Source organism: Ambystoma mexicanum, chromosome 10, assembly GCF_040938575.1.
Source record: "Ambystoma mexicanum isolate Mex_15411 chromosome 10, UKY_AmexF1_1, whole genome shotgun sequence".
Taxonomy (NCBI): domain Eukaryota; kingdom Metazoa; phylum Chordata; class Amphibia; order Caudata; family Ambystomatidae; genus Ambystoma; species Ambystoma mexicanum.
Genome location: NC_090932.1, coordinates 156,080,657 through 156,101,318, shown reverse-complemented (window position 1 = coordinate 156,101,318; position 20,662 = coordinate 156,080,657). Strand labels below are relative to the sequence as shown.

At 47.3% G+C, this 20,662-nt stretch overlaps 1 protein-coding gene across 1 annotated transcript in view; it reads left to right on the top strand.

The window, feature by feature from the left end:
- Positions 1 to 20,662, top strand: part of LOC138491245 (disintegrin and metalloproteinase domain-containing protein 9-like) — a 2,911,326-nt gene that overhangs the window by 1,299,459 nt on the left and 1,591,205 nt on the right. The window contains exon 10 of the mRNA XM_069617655.1: positions 14,636 to 14,711. Within this exon, the coding sequence (XP_069473756.1) occupies positions 14,636 to 14,711 (76 nt within the window). The remainder of the gene's footprint in view (positions 1 to 14,635; positions 14,712 to 20,662) is intronic.

Here is a 20,662-nt window from a genome sequence, read left to right as displayed (position 1 = left end):
GTAGGGGAAACTGCCATAGATTGGGGGAAAAGCGGGAAAATGACCAAAAAAAAGGTATGTGTTGGACATGGTTGGCTTGGTACGGCAATGGTTCCATGAATTTTGAGAAAAGAAATGCTCCGCTACATTCCCCCGACTCTTGCAGTTAGGAGAGCACACATTTCTTGTAGTATTTTACAAAACAAGCAATACCACAAGCCAAACACTGAGCCATGGTACACAGGAGTTTTACGCTCACGGCCTGAACAGACGCACTTAGCATGTTTAAATAGAGAAAACCAATGTGGTGAGGAACGGCAAGCATACATTTTTTGAAAGAGCACAGGCAGACCTTTCCAAGGGTAGGTGACTTGTGCAGGTTACAAAAGGGTATGGTGGCTAACGCAGCGAATACATGTAGGTCACATTTGGGAAATGAAAGGGTTGTGTGACGAAGGGCACCAGCAAATTGGCCAAAACGTTATAAAAACCACACAAACACAACAAATGTTATACCTTCCCGCGTTCACACAGGTGTCCCAATGAAAACGGTACCTCATGTGTGGGTGCACCTACCTGGGCGCCAAGGGGAAAGCCTAAAACACAAGTAACCCCAAGTCTGTTTTCAGACCGGAATTTCAGACTCTCTGCCGACCGGCACACCATACAGATATGGGCCTCGGGTGTCCAAGCCACCAAGGAAAACAGGGAACCCCATGCATTTCCGAAAAGAGGACACCCGTGGGAATCTGCAGAGGTACGATTTGGGCAAATCGCCCCAGAATTTATTACCCAGACACCCCCGCAAAGTGTGAAATGTGGGGGGAAAAAACGCATTTTCCGCACATTTCGCTCGGCTCACCCATCGAAACACGCCCCCAACAACACATGGCCTACCGTTCGGCGTTCCCACAGGTGTCTCGATGAAAACGGTACCTCACATGTGTGGGTGCACCTACCTGGGTGCCAAGGAGAAAGCCTAAAACACAAGTAACTCCAAGTCTGTTTTCAGACCGGAATTTCAGACTCTCTGCCGACCGGCACACCATACAGATATGGGCCTCGGGTGTCCAAGCTACCAAGGAAAACAGGGAACCCCATACATTTCCGAAAAGAGGACACCCGTGGGAATCCGCAGAGGTACGATTTGGGCAAATCGCCCCAGAATTTATTACCCAGACACCCCCGCAAAGTCTGAAATGTGGGGAAAAAAATGCATTTTCCGCACATTTCGCTCGGCTCACCCATCGAAACACGCCCCCAACAACACATGGCCTACCGTCCCGCGTTGCCACAGGTGTCCCGATGAAAACGGTACCTCATGTGTGGGTGCACCTACCTGGGCGCCAAGGGGAAAGCCTAAAACACAAGTAACCCCAAGTCTGTTTTCAGACCGGAATTTCAGACTCTGCCGACTGGCACACCATACAGAAATGGGCCTCGGGTGTCCAAGCCACCAAGGAAAACAGGGAACCTCATGCATTTCCGGAAAGAGGACAGCCGTGGGAATCCGCAGAGGTACGATTTGGGCAAATCGCCCAAGAATTTATTACCGAGACACCCTCGCAAAGTCCGAAATGTGGGGAAAAAATGCATTTTCCGCACATTTCGCTCAGCTCACCCATCGAAACACGCCCCCAACAACACATGGCCTACCGTCCCGCGTTCCCACAGGTGTCCCGATGAAAACGGTACCTCACATGTGTGGTTGCACCTACCTGGGCGCCAAGGGGAAAGCCTAAAACACAAGTAACCCCAAGTCTGTTTTCAGACTGGAATTTCAGACTCTCTGCCGACCGGCACACCATACAGATATGGGCCTCGGGTGTCCAAGCCACCAAGGAAAACAGGGAACCCAATGCATTTCCGAAAAGAGGACACCCGTGGGAATCTGCAGAGGTACGATTTGGGCAAATCGCCCCAGAATTTATTACCCAGACACCCCCGCAAAGTCCGAAATGTGGGGAAAAAAACTCATTTTCCACACATTTCGCTCGGCTCACCCATCGAAACACGCCCCCAACAACACATGGCCTACCGTCCCGCGTTCCCACAGGTGTCCCGATGAAAACGGTACCTCACATGTGTGGGTGCACCTACCGGGACGCAAAGGAATAAGGCTAAACCACTGCTATCCCCCCAAAGGGTTTGGGGAGCCAACCTACAGATTTAGGCCTGGGGTGTTGCAGCCTCCAAGAAAAACAGGGACCCCCATGCATTTCCGAAAAGAAGACACCCGTGGGAATCCGCAGAAGTATGATTTGCGCAAATCGGCCCAGAATTTATTATCCAGACACCCCCACAAAGTCCGAAATGTGGGAAAAAAACGAATTTTCCGCACATTTCGCACGGCTCACCCATCGAAACACCCTCCCAACAACAAGTGGCCTACCGTCCCGCGTTCCCACAGGTGTCCCGATGAAAACGGTACCTCACATGTGTGGGTGCACCTACCTGGGCGCGAAGGAATAAGGCTAAGCCACTGTTATACCCCCAAAGGGTTTGGGGAGCCAACCTACCGATTTAAGCCTGGGTTGTTGCAGCCACCAAGAAAAACAGGGACCCCCATGCATTTCCAAAAAGAAGACACCCGTGGGAATCCGCAGAGGTATGACTTGCTCCAATCGGGCCATAATTTATTACCCACAATCCCCGGAAAAGTCTGAAATTTGGCAAAAAAACACAATTGTCAGACATTTCCCTTTGGTCACCCACTGAAACACGTCGCCAGCACCACATGGACTACCGTCCCGCGTTCCCACAGGTGTCCCAATGAAAGGCAGACCTAGTATGCGTGGGTGTCGTACCAGAGTGAGAATGGGTACATCATTTGCACAGCAAGTGGTCTTTAGTGCTCCCAGTAAATAGGAAAGTGCTGTCAATAAGCCCCTTCACATGCACCTTTGCTCACACATCTCATACATTCACGTCACAATGCAGTCAGACAAGCGAGGTGGGATTAGCACAGGGACGAGCCTCCATCCTTAGCACAAGGAGGAACGTCCTTGTGAGCAGTGATGCCACGGCAAGGCACCCACCGTATCACTGGCCATTCATGCACCTTTCGTGTCTGCAGTCAGTGGGCATCCATGTCAGCAGTCACACCTCTACCAAATCACTTGCGCCAGAGCAAGCGTATCTGCACACTTGTCCCATGTGTCTGTGTGCTCACAATGCAACCGTGACTCCAGGCAACATCTTTCACATCATTTTCCAGCAATTGCACATCAACTGTCCGCAATCAAATGGCATGTGCCAACAATGGTATCTGCACACTGATAGCAAGTGCACATTGGCTCCCTTGGCTACCTGGCCTACAGGCGCTGTCTCTCACACCAACTTCAAGTATGTCCATAGCAAGATTTTTACAGCACTCATATGTGCAAACTTACCCACACTAAGCTAACACCCTCTAACATGCTACTCATTTCTGCAGTGCTGGGAAAGTGCATTCACAGAAATTACATCTGCATGTTCTGCATGTTCTATGTTGCTATACCTCACTCACACACCAATCGTATCCAAGTAATTCCTACAGAAGACATTTCAGCTACACCACACATACCACAAGTTATGGTAAAACAGTAAAGAGGGCAGGGTGGTACGAGGTACGGAAGACACCGCCACCATGTAGGTGTCCAGGTACCACTTTCATGACACTTCGACCTCAAGGGAGGGAGCCAAAATGTTGTGTACTATTTCTAAAATACACCCCTTGAGTGGAGGGAACTGGAATGGTGTTCCCATATTCACCAACGCACCCCTGCAGTGGAGGGAGCAGATCTACCTATGCTCGTGAAGGTACGCTAAATTAAGTGACGTGAGGTGAAATGCTGTTGCATTTTCATTGATGGTACACCTCCAGTGCAGTGAGCAGGAGTGCGATTCCTTTGTAAGAGGTGCACCAAATCAGAGTCCAATGGTTCCTTTCAAGGGATGATGACTATTTCCGGAAATTAGTCCATCTCCCAATACTTTTCCTTTGTATGATACAAAAGGAAACAAGGCTGTAGGCAGAGGCCTGGATTGGAAGGGCATTGGGGACAGTACACCCGAGTATCCTTCCTCACTTGTTTACTACACACCTTACATCTTCTGTAAGGGTGTGTCTTCATTGCTGTGGCAGGAACAAAATCAGCAAAGTGTCGATCTTGCAATCTGGCCACATCTTCTACCTCTGGAACGGTGGGAATTTCTACATGGACCGTAGTCAGCGATTGAACAATTTCTGTTTCAAAGTTCAAAAAGGACAAGTTGTTTTGTGGAGTAGCTGCACGGTACACCAAATAAGCATTGTACGCTGCTATATGCATAATGCGTGTGGCCAACTTTTTGTACCAGAAGCGCGACTTGCGTTCAGCCTTCTATGACTCAAGCACTTGGTCGGCTTTATCTACTCCACCCATGTACTTGTTATAGTCCAGAATGCAGTTGGGCTTCCACACTTGCTGAGTGTGCCCGCGCTCCGTGACTGCTGAAGTACTTTCATCATGAATAGTACTCGGCATCTACACATCCCTTTTGTGGCAGAATTTTACTGCCAACGGTTCATCCCGCCGCAATGCCATACATTCTCCCTTGGCCAACTTCTTGCACACAAGTTTTCTGGGGAAGCCTTTGCGGTTACAGCGCATTGTACCGCATGCCAGTGTGTCCACATTGAACAATTCCCTGAACAGTGGAATTCCTGTGTAGAAATTGTCCACATACAAATGGTGACCCTTGTGGAGCCATGGTGTGAGAAGATCCCAAACAATCTTCCCAGTTGTAGCTAAATGGGCTAGGCAGCCCGGAGGGTTTAGGGTAGAGTCTTTCCTAGTGTAGACTCTCATGTTGCAGACATACCCAGTGGTACTTTCACACAACGTGAAAAACTTGATCCCATATCGTGCTCTCTTGCTAGGAATGAATTGCTTGAACACTAGCCGGATTTGTACAACATCAATGACTCATCAATGGATATGTTCTGGCTAGGAACATACACCTCTGCAAATCGCTGAGTCAAATACTTCAGAAATGGCTGAAGTTTGAACAGCCTAACAAAGTTTGGGTCCGTTCTGGGTAATGCTGCCGAGTTGTAATTGAAATGCAACATACGTAGCAGTGCTTGAAAGTGATTCCTACTCATTGTAGCTGGAAAAAACGGGGTTGCATGAACCGCTACAGTATACCAGTACATTGAGACAGACGGCTTCGGCGATATTCCCATGTTCAGAATGAGACTCCAAAATGTTCTCATCTCAAGATCGGTTGTTGGAACCCATGTTTGTGCTCTGGAATGGGGTTTCAGAGTGGGACCCCTTGACCTCAAGAACTGTGCAGCGTACAAATTTGATTGCTGAACCATATCTGCAATTAACCCATCATCAACAAAAAGGTTGAAAAAGTCAATAGGCTGAAACCCATCTGTATTTACTGTGCACCCTGATATTCCAGTCAAAGGGGGCACAACAGGCTGAGCCATTGCTGGAGGCACCCACTGCGACATATCATCCATGACAGGAACTGGCACATGCCTTGCACGTCCTGCTTGTCCCCTCCCCCTTACAGGTCTCCTGCGTGTGGGAAGGGTGGGAATAGGTGCATGTACTCTTTCCACCTCTTCGTCATCAGATGATGAGCAGGAAGAACTACCATCCACAGAGATATCACTTCCCCAATCACTTTCATCCTGACCCTCAGAAGCAGTATCTGTTTCAGATTCCATATCAACCTCTGCGCCATGCTCTGAGCCAGATTCCATCAGTGCAGCTAACGCCTCTGAGAAGGCTGAGAATGGCTGAGAAGCCATGACTACTGTCGCTATGGGACCCTTCACTGCCCAAAGAACAGAGAAAGACTGAAACAATAACTATGTGTGCTTCTCAAAGTGTGGAACCTAGTAGAGTAAGTGCTATGCAATGCCACAAACCTACACCACACAAGGACGCCAAAATGTCCAAACTCTGCTCACAAACTGCAGCAGCCCTCTGCAATATGACATACTCTGAGCACGCTACAAAAAACGGAGTACAATTTTGCAAACACTCACGTGAAATTCTAAGGGCCAGCTCACTGCTTACTTACAAGAGGGTAGACAGCTACAACACACCTGCACCTAAAGCAAAGACAACAAAAAATGTAAGGAAGATGTCCTCTTCCACTATACATTACAGAAATACAAATGTGGAGACGAGGATTGCACCCACAGTACCAATTCAGAGACACCCAACGTGCGTTGCACCCTCCCCTCCTCCATGAAATGCTGATGCATGGGAAATGGTGTTGAGAAGCAACCATGTAACGTATTAGTGATTGGGTGAGTTGAAAAGGCAGAGGCGTTCAAAACTCAGACAGGGAACAAAAGGAAAGTACATTCCAGACCCTTCCAGACAATTTCTGGCACACTTTTGACAAAAAACCCTGCTCATTCACGTAGGGTTCAGTGTTGGAAGGGGAAAGGTCACAAGGACAGAACTACTGCAAGGGCAAGCAAGTGCAATTAGGCTGTTGAAAGTGGTGATGGTTAGCAAACAAATAAGCAGCACCGACATACTGAATACATTCAAATGCCATGAACACAAAGCAATTGCTAGGAAGTTGGAGTCTCGTGTCAACAAATGTACTTACATGTTTATTACACATACACAATCAAGTAAGTCCATCAGTTATTGGCCTTCCCCGCGCAACATATCGTCTGGGCAAAGGTGAGGATGTCCGCAATAAATAGCTCCATGCCTCTTTTAGAAAGGTGCACCCCGTCTCGGTGAAGCATCACTTCACCTTTCATGAATCCATGATGGATTGTTTTAATTCTGTCATTCCCCTTTGTTAGTCTTGCGAGCTCCCCATTCAGTTTCCTCACCAAGGAGTTGATGGCCTTTGCATTCCCTGGATTTCTCCAATCCCTCCTGGGAATCATCTGGGAGCAGGCCACCAAAGTGTTTGGAAAACACTGTGCAATCCATTCGAGTTCCGCCATGAGCAACTCCCGTACCCCTTTCTGTCCCGCAGACGCCAATTCATTTCCTCCCAGGTGCACCACTATAAGGTCGGGGGGGGGCATCTCCTTTTGCCTGGCCATCGCTGATGGCTCCTCTGAGTTGGTGAAGTCGCATCCCTCCAACCACAAACCAATGGACATCGAAGCCATCCCTTCCAGCCCCAGATGCGATTGGCCCTCGGAAAAGACGGGCAGCCCTTTTGATGAAAGAGTGGCCGCTAATCCACACAACCCTCATCCTCACTAGGAAATGGAAACGGGAAACCCCCATAAATATGGCCATACATACAGTTCACCAATAAGCACAACTATTGCTTAAACACATGGCTCTTGCAACAATCCCAGACACACACTTCCTCCAATCTGACATGCACTTCTCATGTGAGATTACAGTAGGTGCTTACAGAATTGGCACATTCTTCTCTGGGAAAGAAGTGAAGAACACTCTATGTCCCTGTGTGCCAATGACACAGTTCTGCTGTCACAATGGCAATCAGTGAAAGTTTCTGCTCCTGTGGGCCACCAATTGGACTGCACGGTGGTAAGGTGACTTGCACATGCTGCAACGTTTACTTTGGCAGCATGACTATTCTGACAGAGGAAATGAACTCCACAGCTTGTGTGCTTTGTATGCTCTCTAAATATAGGCACCTTGAAAGAATGTGCACCATTCATCACAAATGGATGCCATTTTGGACAGTTTCATTGTGAGAGCTTCGGCCACAGCTCCAGCACCACTGGTGAACTTGGGGGCAGTCGACCCACAAGGCAGAGAGGCGGCCAGAGTCACACACATCAACCGCAACCATCCTACATCTCTACCTGCCCAACGCTACAGCTTTCCCCTCCAGGAAGGGATGGGGACCCTGCCGGGGCTCCCTGCAACCACTGCTGAACTTGGGGACAAAAGACCCACATGGGAGACGGGCGCCCAAGGCCAGTGACATCACCCCCTGACTGTCCTGCCCCTCTGGCTACCCTCCGCTACAGCTTTGCCCCCTGTGAAAGGATGGGGACTCTGGCGGGTCACATTGGGACCACTCCTGGACTTGGACGACAGAAGTGGTGACCATTGCAATAAAAGGAATGAGCTCCGTACCACGTGGGCATTGCATCCTCAGAAGAAATGACCATCTGCATTACTACTGCAAACATTTTTGTGACACTGCTGCTAGTTATCGTTACCACATTTGTATTTCTGCAAAGCAACCACCTTCCTCTATGCAAGCTACAACCATCATTGCCCCCAGGACCTCCCCACTACCCATTCCTACCCATACCACTGACACTGCAGCCACAGTTTCTTCCACCACAGTAACCATCCACCTCCACATTACAATGGATATCTACAAAAGTAATATATGCAGTACTTACATCAGTCAGCGAAAGCTTTCCAGGGCCACAACTGCAAAGGAAACAAAAATAATTAAATTCAGTACTTAGCCTACCAATAACACATCTAAACTGTCTTGGGGGTTTCTGCTAACTTTTCGATTTCTACCACCCGATACATGGCACATCCCAATCATCTACCACCACGGAAGGCTACCCTGCACACTGATAGGAAATAGAATTAAGACGAATAGGCGTATGGCTACCCCCAGCACAAAAAATAAACTTGTACAGATAGCTACGTGGCAAACTGGCCTCCCAGGGGAACAGCACTGTTCAGCTGCTCTGGGGGGAAATTTGTGACCTACCACGGCAACTGTGTCCCTGGCCACCCCAATACCTCCCCAGAGCACCCAATCCCGTTCACACCACCAACACTAGAGGCCCAGTTCCCACCCACCCGAGTAGCAGTCCGCCCCCCGCGTAGTATACAATGTTCCCATAACCAAATGTCAATACTTGCATAACAAGGGAGAAGCTTGAACTGCACAAGACCTGTAAAGGTAACAAAGGAACACATAAATTATCTGTGTCAACCCAGCCAAACACCAAACCACCCAGACAGGCCCCCCCCATTGCATGGGGCAGTAGTGTTTACCCACCTTGGGGGAGAATGGGCACACTAATGTGCCCATCTGCGCCAAGCAAAGTTGGGTAAACAAAGAAAATAATACAAAATCGTAGGCTGCTTTTTAGGGGGTGATGAGCGGCACCCTACATTGCCGGCAAATGTTGTACTTGTCATGATGCCTACCCCCGGGCATCCGGATCGAGTCCATCAGCCCCGGGAGCAGACATCCAGATACTTATTAAAACCCCAACAGCCCCGGCTGGGGGCTGTTTGGATTCAGTCCTGGCGCCTTAGGAGCCAGGCTCATCATAGAAATCAGTCCTGGCGCCATAGGCGCCAGGCTCATAGACTTTACTTACCTTATGCAGACCATGCTGCAAATGAGTCCAAGCCAACATGAGGCCTGGATGGGACTATTTTACTACAGGGACTATTTTTCACTCGGGTGTGGTTCTGGGGAACTTCTTACCTGGGACTACTTTGCAGGCTATTTAAACCACGCCCGAACAGCAGCCCATGCTTCGTGTTATTCTGCATCCAGCAGCGTAACGCTCACCGTGTCTGCAAGTCAGCATCCAGTCTTCTGCCACGCCCGCCTCGAATCCGGAGCTCCTAGACAAAAGGAAAAGAAAGGAGAAGAGGTTAGATCACGGACATTATTTGATTCCTTACCTGATTCCGGACCCATCACAGCTCCGAACCTGGAAAGGACATTATTTCAGCACACGTCGCTTCGCCAGCAGCAACGCCACATTATACTCACCAGTCCACCGCATCATTCGACTCGGCGCTGCCTCCATCATTTTCTTCGTCGAAACCCAGCACCTGGGGGAAAACAAAAGGAATAACAAGGTGAGCCGAGAAAACCAACAAAGACAATCTCTTGCCACCATAGGCTTACCTGCTTTACCACTGGAGGTATTATCCTTTAATTCGCTGCATCATCCTATCCTGCACCTACAAAGGGAGAGAAAAGAGCAAGTTAAACTCATTCAACTTTTACCAGAGAGTGTTTGGTAATACAGACTCTTACCTGAACGCCATCAGCTGCCTCCAGGCAATATTCTTTTGGACCCAGCTGCAACCTAACGAGGGAATGGAACAAGAATGAACATCGGACATATTGAACTCTTTGAACTTTATAGACACTGGAGTCAATATTCCTCCAGAACTCCTCCAGTACCTTCAAACCAGTGAAGTAACTGGTATCTACGCGTCCCTGCATGCCATGGGGGGCCTGTCCCACCATTTGTGGAGGCCCTCTCCTCACCCACACCGAACGGAGGGGGGGGGCATATCATGCAGCCCTTCCTAGGAGGCTCAGGGAGGGCTGCATGAGGTGTCCCCCCAGCCATTTGGGGTGGGGGGGAGAGTGCCACCACAAAAGGTGGGGCAGGACCCCCAATAGATGGGGCAGTAGGGTTTGGGCACCCTGGGGGCAGATTGGCACACTAATGTCACCATCTGCGCCAAGCGAAGTTGGGTAAACAAAATAAAAAATACAAAATCGTAGGCTGCTTTTTACGGGGGGCTGAGGGGCACCCTAAATTGGCAGCGAATGTTCTGTAACGGGGGGTGGCCCTCTCCCCCCCACCCCAAATGGAGGGCCCCACCTCATGCATCCCTCCCTGGCATCAGATAGGGGAGGCCCCACCTCGTGCATCCCTCCCAGGGGTCAGATGCCCCTTCCTAGGAGCAGATATCTGCCCCCAGGGAGGGTTGCATGATGTGATGCCCTCCATTTGGGGTGGGGGGGTGAGGGCCACCCCCCATTGCAGTACAATATTCGCTGCCAATTTAGGGTGGCCCTCAGCACCCCCCTAAAATGCAGCCTACGATTTTGTATTTTTTTGTTTGTTTACCCAAGTGCTTTGGGGCCACGGGGGGAAGGGGGCCGCTTACCTAGTAAACAGCGCCCCCACCCCCGCGTCACAAACAGATCTGTATTGATCCGGTGACATTGCAGCCCGCGGATCGCGCACCCTGCGCCCGATCCGCGGGCAGTAATACCACACAATGGGTATTGTTGTAAAGGGGAGAATCTTCCCTTTCCAACGATACCCGCCTCGATTTCCGGCTTGAAATACAGCCGGAGATCGACGCGGAGCAAGAAGGGCTCCTACGTTCTCTCTTCTCCGCAGCAGCCGAAAATGGCTCCTGCTGTGAATTTACTTTCAGTTTCATGCTGACGTGCTTTACGCACGCCGACGTGAAACTGAAGGTAATACAGCCTCCTGGCAGTGAGGGGGGACCTCCCCCTCACATAGCCCGGGGGTTGGATTACAGTTTTGCTCGATCCCTGCGTTGCAGGGATCGAGCAAAACAGAGTGCCAAAACCGACGAGCCGGCTCGTCGGTGGCAACCTGGAGCGGGTTCCACTGACAAGCCGGCTCGTCGGTGGCACTTAAGGGGTTAAATTATTATGGTTGACCTCTTTGGTATGAAGCCACTTGGATCATCATGTATTACTTCCACTGTGATTTTTAGTAGCCTGTTTGACACAATTCTGTTTACTATCCTTGCCTCGCAATGAATAGGGCAGAGTGGTCTAAAGGATTGACAACGATCCAGTGCCTTCACCTCTTTCAATTGTGAATTCTCTGAGGTCTGGTGATAGGATTTCCTTAACTCTCTTTTCCTGTAGCATGCTTCATATTGTTTCTAGGGGTTCAACTTTTAGTACTTTCCAAAATTAGATCGGGAGATCACTAGGCCCCAGAGTTTTACCTCTCCCTATGCGTCCTGACTACATTACCTCAAAAGGCGAAGCAGTTATACCTGTCAGGCTGTGCCTGTTTTACCTTTGTGATTGGAATCACTGCTGGTTTAGTAGTATGGTGGGGCTGAATACGCAGATTATCCACTACTCATCCATGTAGTCATGCAGAGCAGTAGTCATTTCGTCACAGGGGGATATCTTATTAACCTGTGAAAGACAAGAAGGAAATACATAAGAGGAAGTGGAGGCTACCAGTATCATGAATGACGTAAAATGTGTCATATATTTGTACAAGGATAACCATCTACTGGGCTGTCTGCTATTGGGGAATCCTGCCAGGGGCCAGTGTAGTGTGGAAGGAAGGGATGAAGTTAATGAGGGGAAGTGTTGTTTTGGTGTTCTCTGTACCTGTACTATCTTTACAAAATCAATAAAATGCTGGGGTCAAGCACTTAAAAAAAGTGTGGCCACTCATTAACATACTGTTAGGCAGAATCCTGTGTAGTTCCTTTAGGGAGCACTACAGAAGATTAGGACTACAGGTGAGAGCAATAAATCTCCTTTGGTATCAGTCTTTACCACAAAGATTTAGTTGGTAGCTGTGGCTGAGCAGTCAGACTTATCTCAAGAGGGAGATGAGCAGTATTCGGGGTTTACACAATAGGCCTGCAGTACTATGGCACAAGGAAACACTGACCAAAGCTTTGTATTAAAAAGTATATATATATTTACTTTATACACTTCTAGTAAAACACATTTATCACAGTCATCAAGCAAGTTAAAATAAGTCAACGAAAAATATACACACTTCCTAGTTAAATTGTAGACCAAGTGAACCAGAGTGAAAACTGAGCAAAGCGACACAGTGAAAACCACACACAATTGAGACTATCAATTTCCCACAAGGGAGGGAAAGCACAAGTTATCTAGAAATATCCTCTTACACACCCTAGCAACACTTCCCATAAGTTTGTGAACCAGTTTAAGCAAGACAGTGAACCAGTATAGGAAATACTTAAATGAAAACTGAGCAAAGTGGCATTTCACAAGTTTTTAGAAAAAGGGAAGAAAAGGGTAGTTATAAGAAGTAGGTGCACCAACACAGTTCTAATTGAGAAGCAATCTAACAAATGTAGCCAGAGTCAATAGGCTGGTGCCAGAGTCAGTGGTACATGGCAAGGACCCAGGAGCAAAATGTTCTTGTCTCTGCAGTCAGGTCTTTGGTTAACGATTTCGAAAAGGTGGATGCAGAAGGTGAAAGACAATGTTAAGAGAGAGGGGCGGCCAACCCAACCCAACAGGTAGGTAAAGGATTTAAAATGCCTTTAGAGCTACCGTGAAGAAAGGACGGCCTGGCGGAACAATGTGCCTTTAAAATGAAGAAGTGGCTCCTGCGATGGCGGTTGTTCCGGGTAGTTCCTGCAATTCGGGGGATCCAGCAGAGGAAGAGAGGCTCTCGTTGTGGAGGAAGTTTCGAGTCACTGCACTACCTAGGGATGAAACCAGCCGCGGTGCTGCCCGACTAATAAAAGGTACGCTCCTTTAAATCGCGGTCTGGGTGGACGGGTGCCTGGCTATACGGTCTCCAAGTACAGGGTACTTGCGATTCGACCACGGCAGGTTCGGGAAGGCGATTGGCAAACTGGTTGGCCCCACCAGCTCAAGGGAAGAAGGCTCTTGCAGATGAAGATCTTCTCTCGTCTTGTGGAGAAAAGTGGTGAGACGCTGCAGCAGAGCTTCACCGGTGGTTCAGTCGTTGCAGATGTCTTTGGCTTCTCTCCTCTTTGGCTTTTTAGTTCAAGGGGCGTTGTCTTGCTCTTCCAGTCCTCAGGACCCTGCTTTTATGCAAAAAGATCCCCATTCACACAGCCTAGCTGTCACCCACACAGCGGAGTGGTCATCTTGGCGGGAGACCCTCCAGCCTATCAGGATAGAGTGCAACATGGGTTGCTGAGGCAACCCTGTCCAGGGGTCCTACTCCCCCTCCCACACAATGGACCCACCCCAGAGTCAGTGGCGCCGAAAGAAGGGCTTTTTGGCAGAGGCCCGCCAAAAGGACGAACAAAGGATCCCTGACCTGGGTTAGGAGTTTAGAGAAAGACACAAGAAAGAAGTTATATTAAAGTTCTGGCAAATAAAACCTACCGGAGTAAAGTTAATATTAAAATACACCGGCGGTATGTTAGAGGCTGTCAGAAAATGTGGTAGCCTCAAACAATGGGAAAATCCCATAGGAAAATATTTGCGGTCGAATATTTACGGTAGTAACCACTGCCACCAGCCAGAAACTTTTGAGAGAGGGACTGTACGTTACCCTCTCGAAAATGAACATAAGGGAAAAACTATTAACCCTTCCCAGTACCTCCATAGTAAGATGGGTTGTGCTGGTTTAGTCCATAAAAATTGTCTCGTAAAGTCAATGGGGACTTTACATGCCCTGGGAGACAGTAGTTAGTACCAGGGTATGGAGTCTATTTTTGGAGGTCGCTACGACACCCCTGTGTCACTGCACGGAGGGTGCTGTGTAACACATGTGAATAAAGATGGTTCCTATGGAGGTGAGAAAAACCCCATAGACATTAAACCCAAAAATAGCCTAGAACACACATAGCAAAAAGGTCTAAGAGTGGGAAAAAAAGAGTCTCACTCTTAGCAGGAAAAAGAAACAAACCCTTCAAATCCAGCAAAGCTGCTGGGGGACTCTATAGGTAAGGGAAATTAGCCATACAATGAGAATTCTCCCTAACACATACCAATTGAATGTGGCATAACCAGAAATTAACTGATCAAGCTGTGCTCTGAAAAAAGTGGGGGGACTGTAAAAAAAGTGGGGGAACTCTGTCCACCAATGTGTAGCTTTGACTTGAGACCTGATAAAATAATAATATAAAAAAGATATGTTTTCGAAAGTGATATTCAAAATTGAGAGCAGATCTTTTGAATTACTATTGTAAGATTATAGTATGACCAGGTTTCCGTTTGATTTTTTTAGAGTTGATGGAGACGTTGGATTCGGATTGACTTCCTTTGGAAGCATTTGTTCCCCACAGAGCGGCGCATTAGCTGTGGTAATGTGTTTATCCTATCTTTTAACCCATTTTCAATGGTCAGTAGATGTGCTTTTGATTTAGCACTTCTTTGATATTAACATTATTTGCAATTAGCAGGAATAGATTAATTACCTATGCTTTTATATCTACTATCCTTTTTAATAGAATCATAAATCCTTCACCATATCTGTCAATGTATGAGGACAGGGTATGAATTAAGGGACGTAGGCCACAATTTATTTTCTCACATGTTGCTGCTAAGTAGGAGGAGTAGACACAGGCATTCAGATGGTAGATTGTATTTCACTGTTACAGTCTTAAGAGTGCAGATGCAGGAATAAGTAGTGTTGTATCTGTTCTCAGGTACAGCACCCATTATTCTTTCATTACTTTGTAGGGCGTGTCAGCCACAAAAGCTGACATGCTTAGCATATGTCATATTTCCACATTGCAGTAGACATGGTAAATCTATAATATAGAAATATGTCATAGAGGTATATATCACATATACTCAAATATGAAATTATAACATTAGAATTTTCTCCAGATGAGATGTTTGCTTTTGAGACACAGTAACATCCAAAATATCTATTGATGGGACATACTGCACTGGAATGAGCATTTGACCTGACTTTCTTATCTAAAACTACTGAAGTTCCAACCTGGATACATTAATTGAGACTAATGTTTTTTTTTCTTCCCATCTATGAATAAATCGTCCAGAATGCATTCAGATCAGAAACATACAAAGACAAATCAAGCTCACCCTACAGCCTAACCTAAACAAGCATTGACAAACTCAATAGTTTCAGGTGTTGAATAGTCTCAGTCATTCGGGCACAGGGGTGACGGGTTCAAAGGGAACACATGCAGGGAGAAGGAGAATAAAACAGCAGATGAAACTCAATCTGGGAACATGAGGCAGAGCCTCGGAAAGTCAACATGGGAAGAAGCATCTGGGAGGACATAGAGAAGTTCAGGGGAAAGGAGTGAATTCACAGGGAGAGAAACAGGCTCATATGGCAATGTACTTTGGCCATAGTGCCAGGTAAAATCTTGTCAACTGCTGAAGGTGTAATCTTTGATATTTCCAGTATCCTGCTTGCAGCTTTGGAAGGTTTTCGACAGCAGAGGGCGGCGTGCATCGTCGACTCGAGGTCCCTCGGTGGCTTCCATCCCGTTCTCGGCCGTGACGTTGATACTGGTATAAATAGCATGCACCGCACCCGTTGCCTCAGTTCTGTTTTTCAAAGGCACAGCACGCTTCAAACAGTTTGATAGCCTCAGCTACTTTCAATTTCAATATATGTCTACTCTGAAATACCAGATTCAAGAGGTGTGCGTGTAGTGGATCAAAAATGTCAATTACAGATCCACACAGGATATGCCTCTGGTGTCAAGCGGTGGACCATAAGGTTGATGACTGTGGGTCTTACAAGTCGATGACCGAGATAGGTTGATGAAAGAAGCAGGAGGGATATCTCACCTCAGAGAGCATAAACGCGCTCTAAGCATTCTAAGCGCTCCAGATCGAGGAGTGATTCTCGACATTCGTCATTGTCGTCTTCTCACAAAAAGATGAAGAAGAGACATCATTGCTCCCCGTCTTCGTCGGGTTCCTCACCGACAGAAAAAGGGTATGTTTTCCAAGCAAAACAGCATCTAAAGATGAATGGGAGGAATTTAATCTTCAAATACTTGAGGTGTTCTCAAAGGCAGCCCCTGCCCGGCCCTTCAAAAAGTCTTCTGGCCCCATTGCGCCTCATAAAACCGACAGGGAGTCATTGAAGACTGATATTAGCGCGCCTAAGAGCCCGTCATTGAGTCAGAGAAGCGTCCTCGAGAGACATCAACTGATTCGACGACTCGAGGGAAGTTGAAGCCACAACCTTCCTCTTCTGCTCCGTCAAAGGAGTTGACATAGAGTTCTTTGGTGCCGAGGCCTTCGTTGTTGAAGCCATTGACGATTTTGTCGGACCCCTCAAAGAGTTTTAAGCCCTGGTCCAAGAAGGACTTCTTCAAGACTATGCCTCTATCTTTGAAGAAGAGAAAAGAGATGAACACGACAATCCTCCATTTGGGTTGGAGTATGGTACTCCGAATGTACCAGATTAACTAATTTCCAATGAGACTAGGTTGTTTAACCTAGTCGATTGTTTAAAGGATGCAAGTGGCTTGGACACTTCTCCGGAAGTTGAGTTTTCCTTCCCAGTTTCAGCTGGCTATGCTGATGCTTCCTACATGTCTGTCATGGGTAAGGTGAGATTACCTGGGCTGGGGTAGTCCTGTTACAGAGATTTAAAGGGATGATCTGACAGACATTCTAGATAAAGGTCCTCCTAAGGATCCTTTCTTGTCTTTTCATACTGCTTTAAAATACAGGATCCTTGAGAATTGGTAAAAGCCAAACACCACACCAGCAGTTAACAAAGACCTGGCAAGAAAGTACAGGTCTTCATCAATAGACCCAGAGTTTCTTTCTAGACATCCTTCTCCGGAGACTCTGGTGGTGCAGGTGGCCACGTCTACCTCAAAAGCAGTGGTCTACCCAACGATCCCTCCTGTTAGGGATGATAAGAAAATTGATGCCCCAGGAAAGAGGGTGTTTTCTGTGGCAAGTAAGATAAGTAAGAGATGAAGTAAGAGATGAAACCCGCTCAAGCGGCTCATCTCCCACCCTCCATGTCATGGTCTTAGGGCCTCTCTTAGTCGAGAGCACACACACTCTTGATTTGAGGCCATTTATTTTTAAGTTGTTTTCCACAGCGTACAGGGTTTGCTATTTGCAGTTTTCCCTTTCAATTTCACGTTCTGCCATTCTGACTCACCTCCAACCCAAGGGGTTTCCCCAAATTGATGGTGGGGGTGGCAGCAAATCTGAGGGGAAGGAGTCACATCTGTCCGTATCTGGAAAATTGTCTGATCAGAGCTCGTTCTTCTGAACAGGCTCTGGAACATATCAGCAGCACATGCCACTCTGTCTAAAAACTGGGCTTCTCCCTCAATTTCGAGATGTCCCACATGACACCTTCTCAAAAGCTTCAATGTTTGGGAGCAGTCTTGGACTCTTCCTTGGGGAAAGCTGTGCGAAGTAAGGGCACAGCATATTTTGCAGATGGTAAGAACATTTCAGAATGCCCAACATCTGCCAGCCTATAATTTTCTGAGGTTGCTCTGCCTTATTGCATCCTGCATTTTCCTGGTACCAGAGGCCCGTCTGAGGATGAGATCCCTCCTGTGGGCTCTCAGATCTCAATTTTCACAGTTCTCCGGCAGCATGATGGGCCCTCTTCAGGTTTCGCTCAGAATCTCCTGTGGTGGGCCTGCAAGGAAAATGTGTTTAAATGGAAAACGTTTTGGCAACCATGGCCAGAGGTGACAGAAATATATAAAGGGCACCTGGCAGAGTCCTGATATGCCCAGGAGGGTACCTATATGTAAAATGCTAGAAATCAGGGTGAGAAATCCGTAGACAGCTGTCAAATTTTGAAGCTATTTTATTTTGCCTCCAAAATGATTTTGCGCAGATGAATATATTTAAACATTTACAAGACTTTCGATAAGCACGAAAGTTTTTTGGACAGACATTTCTTTTACAGGGGAAATACAGGTGAGTATCGTCCTCTTCTATTGTCGAGGAACAGTTTCCACAGTGATGCACAAGTATGCAGTACAGGTGAGTGGTGACATAGGATTTTTACAGGGTGCGACCCAGGACTGTGGTAGGTCCGGGGGTACTAAACACAATAGTGTACACAACACTATCTATAAACACATATACACAGGGGTTGTGCCACAAAACATCGACACAGAAGTGTTTCGACCAAACTGGGCTGGGTGAGAGCCCGAGGTGGTAATGGCCTTCGACAGGATGATCACTTGATAGTGGTGCTGTCCGTACAGGTAGGTCTGCTGTGGTGCAGCGGGGATGCTGTGTGGAGTGTCCTGTTATGGGTGCCGGACTCTTGGAACCATGTCTGCATTACACATGAGAAGACTCGTACAAATCGGGTCACATAGGCAAATCAATACAGCCTTGGGGTCTCTAGGAGCGATGCTCATCAATGGTGATTCAACTCCTCGCGGCAATGGATTCCACCCATAACAGGACTCTCCGCACAGCGTCCCCGCTGCATACACTATTGTGTTTAGCTTCAAAATTTGACAGCTGTCTACGAATTTCTCACCCTGATTTCTAGCATTTTACACAGAGGTGACAGAAGTCATGAAATCCTGCCTCACAGGATGGGGAGTTCACATGGTCGATCTCATCTGTCGTTGGTGTCTGTCGGAGTCCGAACTACACATTAACCTTTTAGAGCTGAGGGCAATCAGACTGGCGCTGATGGCCTTTTTGCCTTCTCTGCGAGGGAAGAATGTCCTGATAGTGACGGACAACACAGTGGCTATTCATTAACTCAACAAGAGAGGAGTTGTAAGGTCACTCAGTACCTCTGAGCAGAGATGCAATGCAGCTCTGGCTCTGGGCACTTCAAGAAGGAATCTTTGTCAGCCATTCACATAGCCGAAGAAGAGAACATGACAGTGGACGCTCTGAGCAGGCACAGCAAAGTCTCCCCTGAGTGAGAGTTAGCTCAGGAAGTTCTTCTAGAGATCTTTGCCCTTTGGGGAACCCATCAAGTGAATTTGTTTGCATCCAGTATCAACAGGACGTGCAACCTGTTCTGCTCCAAGGAATTTTCTAAGAGAGGAGCACTAGGGTATGCTTTCATGGTGTACTTGGATTTTCCACTCGTATACGCATTCCCACCAATCCCTGTCAATCCTCATTTCATAAGGAATTTCAGGAAGTCCATGATCCTGATCATTCCAGATTGGGCCTTGTGAATGTGGTACCTGGACCATTTAGATATATCCATCTGCTCTACAATCCGTCTTCCCCAGAGATTGGGCATACGCTCACAAGAGGGAGGCCTTCTTCTTCACCGAGAAATCAGTACTCTAAACCTTTAGCATTGGTTTCTGAGATGTTGAGATACAAAGATGGGGACCTCACAGAAGACATTACGTAGGTGTTGCTTTCGGCCAGAAGGCCAACAACAAAAGCTTTATGCCGCTACCATACAAACACATTTTTCAGCTGGTGCAGAATAAAAAATATTGACCCTTTTACTTGTGACACTAACTCTGTGTTATCTTTCTTATTACAACTGGCTCATCATGGGCTTCAGGTGTCTACTGCAAAAGGATATCTGGCTGCGCTATTGATTTTCAAGCGCTTCCCTGAGCAGGGCTGTTTTTTTTAAGGTTCCCATTGTGATCCAGTTCCTTAAGGGATTGAAAAATATCTTCCATCCGATTCCTTTCATAGTTCTGACTTGGGACCTTAATTTAGTACTACATTTCTTAAAGGGAGCCTCATTTGAGCCACTTCATTCATGTCCGCATAGGATGCTAAACTTGAAGACTATTTTTCTTGTAGCCATCACTTCTGCTCGCAGAGTGAGCAAGGCTTCAATCTTTATCATACAAACTGCCCTTTACTATTTTTTTATAAGTAAAAGGTGGTCTTGAGGGTTCGTCCTTCATTTCTTCCTAAGGTGGTGTCGGAATTTCACCTAACTCAGAAGATAGTTCTGCCAGCCTTTTATCCACCTCCTCACCCTTCTAAGGATAAAGAGAGACTACATCAGTTAGATCCCAGTGGGGGCATTACGTTTTTACATTACCAGGCTTACTAAAGTCAGACAAGACAACCAGCTTTTTGTTGGATATACTGGTCATAGGCTGGGTCAGACCTTATCTTGATGGATAATTTTATGTATCTCTGAATAATACAATTTAGCTTGCAAGTATGTCCCTGATAATTTATGGGGTCATTCTACAAGTGGAGTGGCTACATCTTCACAACCCTTCAAAGACGGGTACCGCTGCAGGATATTTGCAATGCTGCAACTTGGTCTTCGCTGCACACCTTTATGAACCATTATTGCCTTGTTCTGTGTCTG